Source organism: Schistocerca piceifrons, chromosome 4, assembly GCF_021461385.2.
Source record: "Schistocerca piceifrons isolate TAMUIC-IGC-003096 chromosome 4, iqSchPice1.1, whole genome shotgun sequence".
NCBI lineage: Eukaryota > Metazoa > Arthropoda > Insecta > Orthoptera > Acrididae > Schistocerca > Schistocerca piceifrons.
The window spans coordinates 425,621,969-425,635,186 of NC_060141.1; the positions used below are offsets into that span (position 1 = coordinate 425,621,969).

Sequence of the window (13,218 nt, forward strand, 5' to 3'; positions counted from 1 at the left end):
TGTTGAAGAGCAATTCGGGGATGGCGACTGCATCTTTCAACACGATCGAGTACCTGTTCATAATGCAGGGCCTGTGGCGGAGTGTATAAACGACAATAACAACCCTGTAATGGACTGGCCTGCACAAAGTCCTGACCTGAATCCTACAGAACACCTTTGGGGGATGTTTTCGAGCGCCGACTTTGTGCCAGGCCTCACCCAACGACATCGATATCTCTGCTCAGTGCAGCGCTTGGTGAAGAATAGGCAGCCATTCCCCAAGAAACCTTCCAGCAGTTGACTGAACGTATGCTGTCATCAAGCAAGTGGAAGCTGTTATCAAGGCTAAGGGTGGGCCAACACCATATTGAATTCCAGCATTACCGATGGAGGGCGCCACGAACTTGTAAGTCATTTTCAGCCGGGTGTCCGGATACTTTTGGTCACATAGCGTATCACCGACTTTCAGTCTCAATGTTCTATCTATCCTCACCCTGTAACTCTTAATTGGTCAAGAGAGGTAACCCATTACAGCCATCGCTTCAGTAAACTGACTTCTTATTCTGGAGTCCTATGTGAAACCTATCATGCAAGAGTGAATTAGATATGCACCATTCGATTTGAATTTTGACTAGCGCAGTGATTTTACGTTCATTTGAATCTGACTCAATACATGGCAGCGGCTTGGAATGTGATCTCTGCTGTCACCAAAGCTAGAGTCGGCGACTGGGGGCGTTCCCACGAGCCCTGTGGGCAACAAGTGTCCTCCGGTACCTGCTAGGCTGTCTTCCACAGTCCACAAAAGCCGAGAGATTCCCAGTACGTGCTCAATACTGCTCAGCGACTGCTAGGCTTGCTCAAGAATTAGAAGCTTTCTGATAACATCACGTTTTCTCTCAGTAACATTCTTCTTCTTCTTCTGTCATGCTTTTGGCTTTGCTCAGCCTGTTACAGAAACACTTGGTTCTTCCATCTTTTTGCTGGTCTTGCAAAGCATTTTTTACTTTGCAGAATATATTGCCAAAAATGTAGAAGTAATCTCGGCTCCTCCTTTCGCGACAGATGGGATAGCAATTTTTGTCTATTTTCTTCACACTTTTCATTAATACCAAATATTTTCAATTTTCTTTCCAATATTCGTGTTTCCTTTGTAATCTAACTTTGTGTATCCTGCTAAGTTCCCTATGTTCCTGAGGAACTTCCTTTCATAGCCCTGTAATCTTATTTTAACTTTTTTTTAATTACCCAGAATAGCCATAACGCAATGTTAGACTGACGTATCTTTATAAAATTTAAGGTAAATTTATCTTCTTACTTTATTTCGAAGACATCTTCTAATGGTACTGTTTAGGAAGCTCATCAGTTCTGTCTTCTTGATATAGGTCTCATGTGAGCGTTAACATGTTACCAAAAATTTAAATCTACTTGCTCTATGAACTCGTCTTCTTCTTGATATAGGTCTCATGTGAGCGTTAACATGTTACCAAAAATTTAAATCTATCTACTTGATCTATGAACTCGTCTTCTATTACTATTTTTGTCCAGGCTGGATTTTTTGCAGAGGAAGATATGGATTACGTTTTTTATATTGACATTGACGTGATATACACCTGACACGTTTTAGTAGTTCATAGACAGCTCTCCATAGTCCATCTTCACAATTCGAGGCTAAAACCTAATAATTTGCAAACAGCATCGTCATTATACGTATACATTTCGGGGTGTAGTGTATGCATGAAAATAGGAGTAGAAGTCAATAAAGTTTTGTCCGAAATTGCTTTATCTCAGTTACGCTACAGAGTAGGGATAACAAGTGCAACACAATGACACAAAATTAATTCTTCACAGAAAGCAATGACACGAAGACATCCGAAATTCAAATCACCTACGTGCTGTACATTTACACCAGGACATGATCAAAGTGATGTCCACGTAGACAAAGAGAGTGACGTGCTGGACTTCTTATCGCTCTCCGAATGTTGCAGTCTCCGTTCATCTTATTCTGCACAGCTGCACAGCTATTTTCAGTTCGCTACTGAAGTTGTGCTACATTCTCAATTGCAACACCAAACGCGTGTTCCTTGAGACGGCCGCAATAGCAGAAGTCCAGTGTTACGATCCGGAGATCTGGCGGGCAAAGCAACTCGTCCTGCACGAGCTGTCCACTTATCTGGACAAGCAACTTCGCGATATTCTCTTGCCTCCCGACTGAAATTTGCAGCGGCACCGTTCACAAAGCAACATCAGTCGATATGTAGACGAAAAATTGGAAATTTGTGGTAAGTTCCTATGGGACTAAACTGCTTCTTAATCTAACGTAAACTAACTTACACTAAGGACAACAGACACACCCATGCCCGAGGGAGGACTCGAACCTCTGACGGCGGGAGCTGCGCGAACCGTAGAAAGGCGCCTCGGACCGCGTGGCTACCCCGCGCGGAGATATGTAGGCGAATACGACACACCAAAAGCCTATACTGGTCCATGATATAATGCCTAACAGAAATGACAATATGCATCATAACTCGGAAATAAGCAGTTTCCGACAAAACTTTATTTAAGTTTTTGATCCATTCATTACAACCACGAAGCTTATACAGTTACTTTAGTATCACTCTGTATAAACTTGTTGGTTAAAATCGTACGTCTTATTCAGTAGTTTTATTACCCATTACCTTATTATTTCCTCTATGTATATATTAAAGAGCAGTGGCGAAAGACTGCAGCCTTGTCGAACTCTTCATTTGTATCCTCTGTTCTCATTATCACCATTTACTTGGATTCTTACATTGTTTTAGATCTCCTGCATTACTTGTAAAAGATGTAATCCCACAATAGTTGTCTGTTGATTTTACCGAAAGTCTTTAGGAGTATATAATCTATAAAATGGATGTGTGTTTCAATATTGTATTCATTATGTTTATAATTTGTTGGTGTTCAAATGTATTGTCTGTATAATTTTCGTTTTAATCCTCTGACAGAATGAACTCCATTTTGCGCTTCAGTGTGTGAGTTATTATTATAGCATATACCTTATACGTCCAGTTCAGTAACGGCATTCCTCTATAATTTTCGGGATTTGATCTGTTGCACTACTTGACATTGGTTTTATAAGTGATATCTTCCCTTCGATGGGCATTTCCTTCCTTATCCAGCAAACATTCGGAAATCTAAGGATCTTGTTTTAGATTCTACTGAAGAGTATTTTATCAATTCGCTAATTACATCATCACATCCTACTACCTTTATGTTGCCGGCATATCTGACATCATGCTCTAATTTTTGGTCATCTGTATTTGATTCTACGGCTACCTCATTTTATATGTTGGTTTCTTCAGTCCACAAATTTTTGCAATAACTGGGACGGTATTCGTTCGTTACTGCATTAACATCTTATTTTACACGCAAGTGTGTTTTCAGTCCAGGCTATAGAGTTACGCTGCTCATCTTTATGCGACTTTATGCTTAACTTCATCACTTTTCCTAATTTCTTCTTATATGTTTCCTTATTGTACTGAGCTGGGTGCTATAGATATATTATATATAGTTTTCTCTTTATTCCAAATTTCCCCTCAATTTCTTTAGTCCAAAAGATGTGTCTTTTCCTCGTTTTCCTTTGTTTTGTTTTACGTAACGATTCACTGGCTGCAATTCCTATTACGTTCTTAATTAATGCCCATTAACGTACAGTACTGTCTGCTTCTAGGAGTCTACCCGTTATTTTGTCCATTCATCTTTGGTGTAGATTCTTGATAGAACTCCCGTCCTAGTAAGTATATTGTATTTATCTATACTGAAGAGCCAAAGAAACTGGTATATCTGCCTAATATCTTGTAGTCCCCCCCCCCCCCCCAAGCACAAAGATGTGCCGCAACAGGACGTGGCATGGACTCGACTTGTGTCTGAAGTGATGCTGGAGGGAACCGACACCATGATTCCTGCAGGGCTGTCCATAAATCCGTAAGGGTTCGAGAGGGTGGAGATCTCTTCTGAAAAGCACGTTGCAAGGCATCCAGCTATGCTCAATATCGTCGTTCATGTCTTGGGAGTTTGGTAGCCAGCGGAAGTGTTTAAACTCAGAAGAGTGCTCCTGGAGCCACTCTGTAACAATTCTGGACGTGTGCTGTGTCGCATTGTCCTGCTGGAATTGCCCAAGTCCGTCAGAATGCACAATGGACATGCATGGATGCACGCGATCAGACAGGATGCTTACATACCTGTCACCTGTCGGAGTCGTATCTAGACGTATCAGGGGTCCCATATCACTCCAACTGCACACGCCACACACCATTACAGAGCCTCCATCATGCAAGGTCTATGGGTTCATGAGGTTGACTCCATACCCGTACATGTCCATTCGCTCGATACAATTTGAAACAGACTCGACCAGGCAACATGTTTCCAGTCATCGAAAGTCCAATGTTGGTGTTGAGAGGCTCAGGCGAGGCGTAAGACTTTGTGTCGTGCAGTCATCGAGGGTACACGACTGGGCCGACGGCTCAGAAAGCCCATGTCGATAATGTTTCGTTGAATGGTTCGCACGCTGACACTTGTTGATGGTCCCGCACTGAAATCTGTAGCAATTTGCGGAAGGGTTGCACTTCTGTCACGTTGAACGATTCACTTCAGTCGTCGATGGTCCCGTTCCTGCAGGACCTTTTTCTGGCCGCAGCGATGTTGGAGATTTGACGTTTTGCCGGATTCCTGATATTCACAGTACACTCGTGAAATGGTCGTACGGGAAAATCCCCAGTTCATCGCTACCTCGGAGGTGCTGTGTCCCATCGCTCGTGCGCCGACTGTAACATCACGTTCAAACTCAGTTAAATCTTGATAACCTGCCACTGTAGCAGCAGTAACTCATCTAACAACTGCGCCAGACACTTGTTGTCTTACATAGGCGTATTCTGCTTGTTTATATATCTTTGTATTTGAATACGCATGCCTACACCAGTTTCTTTGGCGCTTCAGTGTATCTTGGTTGCTCTGAGCAGTTTCTTTTTTTTTGTTTTTTATACCATCCCTGCATTAAGGCAATCTTTGCTTACAGTATTAATTGGACATATTCACTTCATAACATCTGTATCCACACACATCCTGAAACAAAATAGCTGTTTTCTGGTTTACTAGGAAACAGTCAACTATAGTTATAGGTCCTCTGGCGGACCATGCGTACTTGTCAATAACTTTGTGTTTGTAGAAAGGGTTCAAGTCTCTTTAACCGTTAAACCTTGCAAAACGTCTTAGCGTGGTTGCCACTGACATTAATCTCTCCGGCATAACATGATATTTATCCTCTCCCTTTCAGTTCCTGTATTGTAGTCTCCACCAATTACAATGTTTGCTGACGCTTCCTGTGGTCGTTTAGTATTCGACAGCCATGGGATGAGGGATTTCAACAAACTAGCAGGATCTACTAACCAGGTGTCAGGTGTGCTTCATCTGCATATCACCTACTGCATTAAACTGATAAAATGGTTTACAACGAGAAAACCTTAGGAACGTGTGTCTCTAAGAGGAGAAAGGTATTTTATAAGCGAATCATAAATTCTACTGGGCGTATACTCTTTCATATTGAGCGATGACTGTATTGTAGGTAACACATAAGGCACGCATATACACAGTGTACCCTTGTCCTGCCGCCTCTCAGGAGGAAATCCAACACAGCAGGATGCCTACCATTGCAAACACACGTCTCCTCCACCCTCTCTCTGCATCCACCACTTCCCATCTGTCCATTCAACTCATCCATCCCCTCTCTGCCCATTCCTTCCTGCTCCCCTCTCTCTGTTCATCACACCAATCCCGCTCTCTCCCCATCCATCCCCTCCAGCCCTGTCTCTCTGTGCATCACTTCCTATGTCCATCTCGATTTTCTCCAGACATGCCCATCCGTGCATGTAGCCCCAGAAAAACAGGTCAATAACTCAAGCCAATTATGCTCTCATCTGTCATATAGGGCAGCCTGTGAGTGAGGGCTGAAAAACTGTTTCTTGCCCCAGACATGTAGGCCATCTTGCAAATCAGGTCAGTACTGTTCCCACACAACACACATGTTGAGCAGAGCAGCCTAATGTGATGGGGCTGGGAAAACGTTTCTTCCCGCTGACATGTAGATCACCCTGCAAAGCATATCGATAAGGCAACCTGATACTACTCGCATGCAACACTTGTTAGGCAGGGCTGCATTCGTCTGTAGCACCAAATCTCGAATGTTTCGATTCTCTTCTGTTCTTGTTTTCCAACAATACATGTTTCACATCCATACAATGCTGTGCTCCAAATGCACATTCTTAGTAATTTCTTCCTCAAATTAAGGCCTGTGTTTGATACCAGTAGACTTCTCTTAACCAGGTAGGCCCTTTTTGCCAGTGCAAGTAGGCCTTTGATGTCCTCCTTGCTCCATCCACCATTGATTATTTTGCTGTCTAGGTAGCACAGTTCCTTCAGTTTATCTACTTTGTGACCATCAATCCTGATATTAAGTTCCTCACTGTTCTCATTTCTGCTACTTCTCATTACTTTTGTCTTTCTTCCATTTACTCTCGATCCATATTCTATACCCATTAGACTGTTCATTCCATTCAGCAGATCCTGTAATTCTTCTTCACTTTCACTCAGGATAGCAATGACATCAGAAAATCTTGTTATCGATATCCTCTCTCCTTAAATTTTGATTCCACTTCTGAAACTTTCTATTATTTCCATCTCTGCTTCTTTGACATACAGATTGCACAGTAGTGGTGAAAGACTGCATCCTTGTCTTACACCGTCTTTAATCTGAGCACTTTGTTCTTGGTCATCCACTCTTATTATTCCCTCTTGGCTCTTGTACATATTGTATATTAACTGTCTCTCCTGTAGCTTACGCCAATTTTTCTTGGGATTCCGAACATCCTGCATCATTTTACAGTCTCGATCTGTTTTTCTAGGTCGATAAATCTTATGACTGTGACTTGATTTTTCTTTAGTCTTCCTTTCATTATCAGCCACAACATCAGAATTGCTTATCTGGTACCTTTACCTTTCCTAAAGCCAAACTGATCGTCATCTGAAACACTCTCAATATTTTTTCTTTTCTTCTGTATATTATTCTTGTAAGCATCTTTGAACTGTTACGCTGATTGTCCTCCAAAGCTCTCTTACATTCTGATTCTAAAACTGGATCCGCTATTTTTTCTAAAATAACTCCTGTTTGTTCTTATATCACATTAGACAAATCTTCTCCCTCACTGAAGCCTTCAATGTACTCTTTACACCTATCCGCTCTCTCCTCTGCATTTAATAGTGTAATACCCAATGCACTCTCAGTGTTACCAGCCTTGCTTTTAATTTCGCCGAAGGGTGTTTTGTCTTTCCAATATGCTGAGTCAGTTCTTCTGACAATCACTTCTTTTTCAATTTCTTCACATTTTTCATGCAGCTATTTAGCTTCCATGCACTTTCTGTTTATTTCATTCCTCAGTCACTTGTATTTCTGTATTCCTGAATTTCCGTGAACTTTTTTTACTTGCTTCTTTTATCGATTAACTGATATATTTCTTCTGTTACCTATGGTTTCTTTGCCGTTATCTTATTTGTACCTATGTTTTTCTTTCCAACATCTGTGATTGCCCATTTTAGAGATTTCCATTCCTCTTTCAACTGTACTGCCTACTGTGCTATTCCTCATTGCCGTATCTATAACCTTAGAGACCTTCAAGCGTATCTCGTCATTCCTAAGTACTTCCATATCCTACTTCTTTGCGTATTGATTCTTCCTGACTAACCTCTTAAACTTCAGCCTACTCTTCATCCCTACCACATTGTGATCTGAGTCTATTTCTGCTCCTTGATACACCTTACAATCCAGTATCTGATTTCGGAACCTCTGCCTGACCATAACGTGACCCAACTGAAATCTTGCCGTATCGCCCTGCCTTTTCCTCCTCTTGTGATTCTTGAACAGCGTATTCGTTATTACTAGCTGAAATTTATTACAGAACTCAATTAGTCTTTCTCCTCTCTCATTCCTTGTCCCAATCCTTTATCCTCCTGTAACCTTTTCTTCTGCTCCTTCCCCCACAACTGCATTGCAGTCCCCCATGACTATTAGACTTTTATCTCCCTTCATGATCTGTATTACTCTTTCAGTATCCTCATATACTTCCTGTATCTGTTCATCTTCAGCTTGCGAGTCGTCGTATATGCCTGAAGTATCGTTGTTGGTGTTGATTTGCTGTCGATTCTGATAAGAACAACCCTATCACTGAAATGTTCACAGTAACATACTCTCTACCCTACCTTCTTATTCATAACGAATCCCACTCCAGTTATGCCATTTTCTGCTGCTGTTGATGTTACCCTACACTATCTGACCAGATATCCTTGTCTTCTTTCCACTTCACTTCGGTGACCCGTACGGTTTCTAGATTGAGCCTTTGCACTTCCCTTTTTAGATTTTCTAACTTCCCTACCACGTTCAAGCTTCTGACATTCCACTTCCAGACTTTCGTCGGTTATTCAGTGTTTTTCTCATGGTCATTTCCATCTTGGCAGTCCCCTCCCAGAGATCCGAATGGGTGACCATTCTGGAATCTTTTGCCAATGAAGAAACCATCATTACACTTTTTAATTACAGGCCACATGTCATGTGGATACACTTTATGTGTCTTTAATTCAGTGGCTTCCATTGCCTTCTGCATCCTCATGCCGTTGGTCATTTCTGATTCTTCCGCCTTTAAGGGCAATTTCCCACCCCAAGGGCAAGAGAGTGCCTCAAAACTCTGTCCGCTCTTCCGCCTTCTTAGACAATGCCATTGGCAGAATGATGGTGACTTCTTATGCCGGAATTTTTCGGCCACCAATGCAGATTGTGAATCAAAATTTAAGCTGTGGTGGGTTTCTAACCCGGGACAGAGGTCGTTTTGATTACTAATCACAGAAGCTACCGCCATTTTATTTTATTTTTTGTTCGGTACTGTTCGTTGCGTTTGGTCTTGGCGGACATCACATGATATCCATCCAATTTGATCGTTGATTCCTTTACTCAGTTTTTTATTACAGAGGATAAGCTTGCCCTGTGACCGAACACGCTGAGCTACCGGGCCGGTAAACACCTAGAATACTGGTGCCAGTTCGTTCCACACGGAAAAATCACGTCCTCTGCAAATGTCTGCCCTCCTATGATAGCTAAAATCCTGTAATCCCCACAGTGTTGATACTCATGAAGTGTGCTGTTTTGGGGTTTAGGAGGAGATGTTGGACACATATACATGCTATATATGAAGGGATTATTTCAGTAGTGGTACAAGTCCATTTTTGTTCATATTGAGATACAGAGTCCCAGAATTAAATGAGCGCTGAAAAATCTGCAGTTGAGATACCAGAAATATTTAAGCACATGGCTTCTTGCTAGAGATGAACCTTTGTTTCTGTTTGTTTGGCTCATTAATTTCAGAAGCATTATAGACAGAAAAGTGGAGGTAATGGACTTGTACCACCATTGAAATAAGCCCTTCGTATAAGGCTGAAAACTAATTACATATGCTGAGATGCTAGAGAAAGACTTGATTAGAATGTATAAGGACCTTGGGAACGAAAGTCTGATGTTTCAACAAGATAATGCTTCAGTGTATGCTTCTTCTACAACCAAAAGATATTGACGTGTTGTCCTGGCCTGAAACTTGTGGAAAACCGTTGGGAAATACATGCAAGTTGTGTTTGTCGCAATGGAAGGGAATTTGAGACCGTATGTGACCTGAAAAATGTGATACAACAAGATTGGGCGACAATTTCACTGCAAGAACTACAAATCCTAACAAAATCAATGTCGAATAGAATTATTGAAGTAATTAGGAAGAGCGGAGGTTGGACAAAGTACTAACAGTGCAATAACAGAGCAGGACAGTGAGTGCCTTGTACCAGTTTCCACATAGGAAATGCAAACGCCTTACTTTGTTACTCGTGTTATGAAAGAAATTATGTAATTTGTCGTAGTTGTTTACATCTTACATGTATCTACTACTTTCATAATAAATTCGGTACAGTATGCTAGAGACATCGTGCTATTACTTTCGCAAGAATCCTACCTTTATGCTGGTTTCCACCGCTGTATCGTAGTTAGGTAACAGCCGTGGCGTTAGGTGGCTGTTGATCCACACGTGAGCTGAGGTACGGCTGGCGCGCTGTTGCAGATGGCGGACCCCGCGGCGATGCACAGCGAGGCGTCCTACCTGGCGGTGTACGGCCTGGTGTCTGTGTTGCTGGTCACGCTCGTGGGTGGCTTGCTGTACGTCGCCTGCTCGCGCAGGTACCGCCTCAACTGGTTCGAGAAGAACCTGCTGGAGGCCGCCGAGAAGGGCCACATCGACGAGAGGTAAGTGCGTGAGCACTGTTAGATGACTTAAGGCTATCACTAGGTACCCTTGCACCAATGAATTTATATAACGAAAAAGACTGAGCCCAGCAGATCATATTAAATGATCCGTACTTTAGAGCAGTTGCCATCGAACTATGGGCCACGAGCTGCATGAAGACCGAATGAGGCGTTCGTACGGCCCGCGGTTCTCAGCCGTACTTATAATACAGAGTCCACCAGAAAAATGTATACACAGTTTGTCAGGCTCTACAGAGGTATCGATATTGTTGTCTGATTTGAGTTACGACTGTGTTGTACTATAGTCTTTGGCTCAATAGCTGTTAGCACTTTCATCTCGGTATTGAGAAAACAAGATAACTGGAGCACGCTTGACATTCGAGCAACGAAAATGTAATGTGAAGTGGTTTTTCAAGTTTGGTAATGCCGTTGAAGTGTAACCTCAGTGGAGGCGGGAGTTTGAAACAGAACCGCCAACCCACCTAACAATTAAACGCATCATTGACAAGTTTGAATTGCACGGAATGATTTGTGATATTCACAAAGGAAGAGCAGGAAGACAGTGTACAGCTACAAGTCCTCCTTCGTCGGCTCTCATGTTGGAAACGTTTGGTAATTCTCTACAGAAGTCTGCTATGCAATGTGTACGTGAATTGGGGGTTAGCAGTACAAGTTTACATTCCACGATTATTGCACGCGATTAATGATGACGATCCTGATTGCCGAACGCAATTTTTCGAATGCTATCGGCAAATGGTAACTGATGGCGAACAATTTGTGATGAAGATAGTGTGGAGTGACGAGGCACAATTTAAACATAATGGAACCGGGAATCGGCATAACACTGTGCACTGGACACCGGAAAATCCGCATGTTTATGTGGATAAAGAGGACAGCGGTTCATGTGTGGTGTGGACTATCATCTAAGGGCTTAGTAGGATCCTTCTTCTTTGATGCTAATGTCACTGGAGAAGTGTATCTGGAAATGTTACGCACATCAAATTTGCCAGGAATACGTGACTTTATGGAGCTGATGAAGAGGTCTTCTACCAACAGGACAGGGCGCCACCACAGTCACCTAGCCGTACGAGCTTTCCTAGATGGCAATTGTCCGTGGCATTGGATTGAACGAAGAGGGCCCATTGAGTTCCCTCCACGGTCGCCAGATCTAACGCCTGTGGATTTTTACTTGTGGAGAACTGTGAAAGATAACGACTATCGATGTAAGCCACGCACGCTGGAGGAACTTCGCCAGGAGATTACAGAGACATGTCCAGCGATCTCCACTGTAACATTGACTGTCGTAGTTGGGGCAACCGCTCGTCGTTTTGTCATGTGTATAGCTGCCAACGGTGAACATTTTGAACATTTAAAGTAACCATGAGCTAAACTGAAGGTTGTACAACATGTGTGGTCAATTATTAAATGTAAAATAAACACGTAAGTAATACCTTTCGTTCCTTAAAGTGTGTATACATTTTTCTGGCGGACATCTAGTAACCAAGATCCGAATCCAAAGACGTCCGGGTCACCACTGTCGCAAGTCAGCGGCTCGCTAGGCTTGCGAATCCCATATTGCCTTCTGATCGCAGCGAGAATCAGACACAAACGACTGTGTGGTTTTGGAGTAACATTTTATTCTGATAAATCGCGTGCCTTCACCAAGAAAATGCAATGTATTCACTAACGCAGAACGTATGCAATCAAGTTTTGCTTGATAACCAAGCGAACGAATAAACTAGGCAAAGCAAAAAGCACCGACAAAATTAAGGTCACAGATCTCCGCGCTGCAGCAAGAAGAAGGCATTTCACAGCGCTCCTGACGACAAGTATGTGAACGCTACTGACGTCTACAAACGATCAGTTTATCATCTGACTTCAGCCGTGGTTATCGCTAGTTTTATCCCTACAACGTTAACTAACGTTACGAGCTTCTTAAGAGTGTAGCTTTCCTGCTTATAACAAACAAAAATACTTACAGAGGCGGTAATATATCTTTAAGATGTGCTTAATTGAGGCTGATAGATTCAGCCACGAGTTACGTGAAGTTGGCCTGTTACCTCAGGAGCAGTGCGGTCGCTGCGGGGTTAGAGGATGTTTTGTTATTTGTCTTCCAGTACTGACAACTAATGGGCGTTCGCAGCTCGATCCGACCAGCTGCTATGGCTTGAATTTTGACAGAGAAGTAACATGGATTCGTTAATTCGCATTACAGAGAGGGTTCTTCCTCAAATGCGGTACTTATTTGTAACAAGGAATATGAAATTAACTGAAGGCTGTCATAATACAATGCAATGAGTAGAAGAAGACTGTCATACTAAACATTTGGTAAACATTTTTAATTGTGTCTCATATTGCATAATGCATTTAAATACAATTACTGTTGTCAATCAGTTGATCGTCAACATACACGGATAAAACAGTACTTCGACAGGCAATTATAGTGTCATAACTTTGGGGTGGCAGCAGTCTGAAACAGAAAAGGATATTGCAGTGTCCGTGTTATTCTGAATTATGATGGCAGTATGTCGTGCTCGGATAGCCAAATGGTAAGGCGACAGTTCGTGACAAGCAGGAAATCCGGTTTCGAGTCCTGGTCCGGCACAAATTTTCATTTTCATTCCATCATACAGTTGATGGTTGTCCATCTTTTCACCCAGAAATGACGCTGCAAGAAGTCCGAGAATCCTTTATACAATAAATATAGTTCTATCACAGTTGTTAATCAACCGGTGCGTTCTCAAAATTCAAGTAACAGATTTTATAAATTATCTTGCTGTGGTGTTACAACACGCTTCGTAACTCCGCGGAGACGAGGTCTCAGATCCGTGACTGATAACCTCGTTGGTCATAATGGCTGAGGCAAACAGGACATTAATGTT

The 13,218-nt window shown here is 42.3% G+C and overlaps 1 protein-coding gene across 1 annotated transcript in view; it reads left to right on the plus strand.

Annotated features, from left to right (window-relative positions):
- The first annotated feature begins 10,160 nt into the window (after positions 1 to 10,160).
- LOC124795889 (synaptotagmin-5) overlaps positions 10,161 to 13,218 on the plus strand; it is a 117,457-nt gene continuing 114,399 nt past the window's right edge. The window contains exon 1 of the mRNA XM_047259969.1: positions 10,161 to 10,336. Within this exon, the coding sequence (XP_047115925.1) occupies positions 10,173 to 10,336 (164 nt within the window). The 5' untranslated portion in view covers positions 10,161 to 10,172. The remainder of the gene's footprint in view (positions 10,337 to 13,218) is intronic.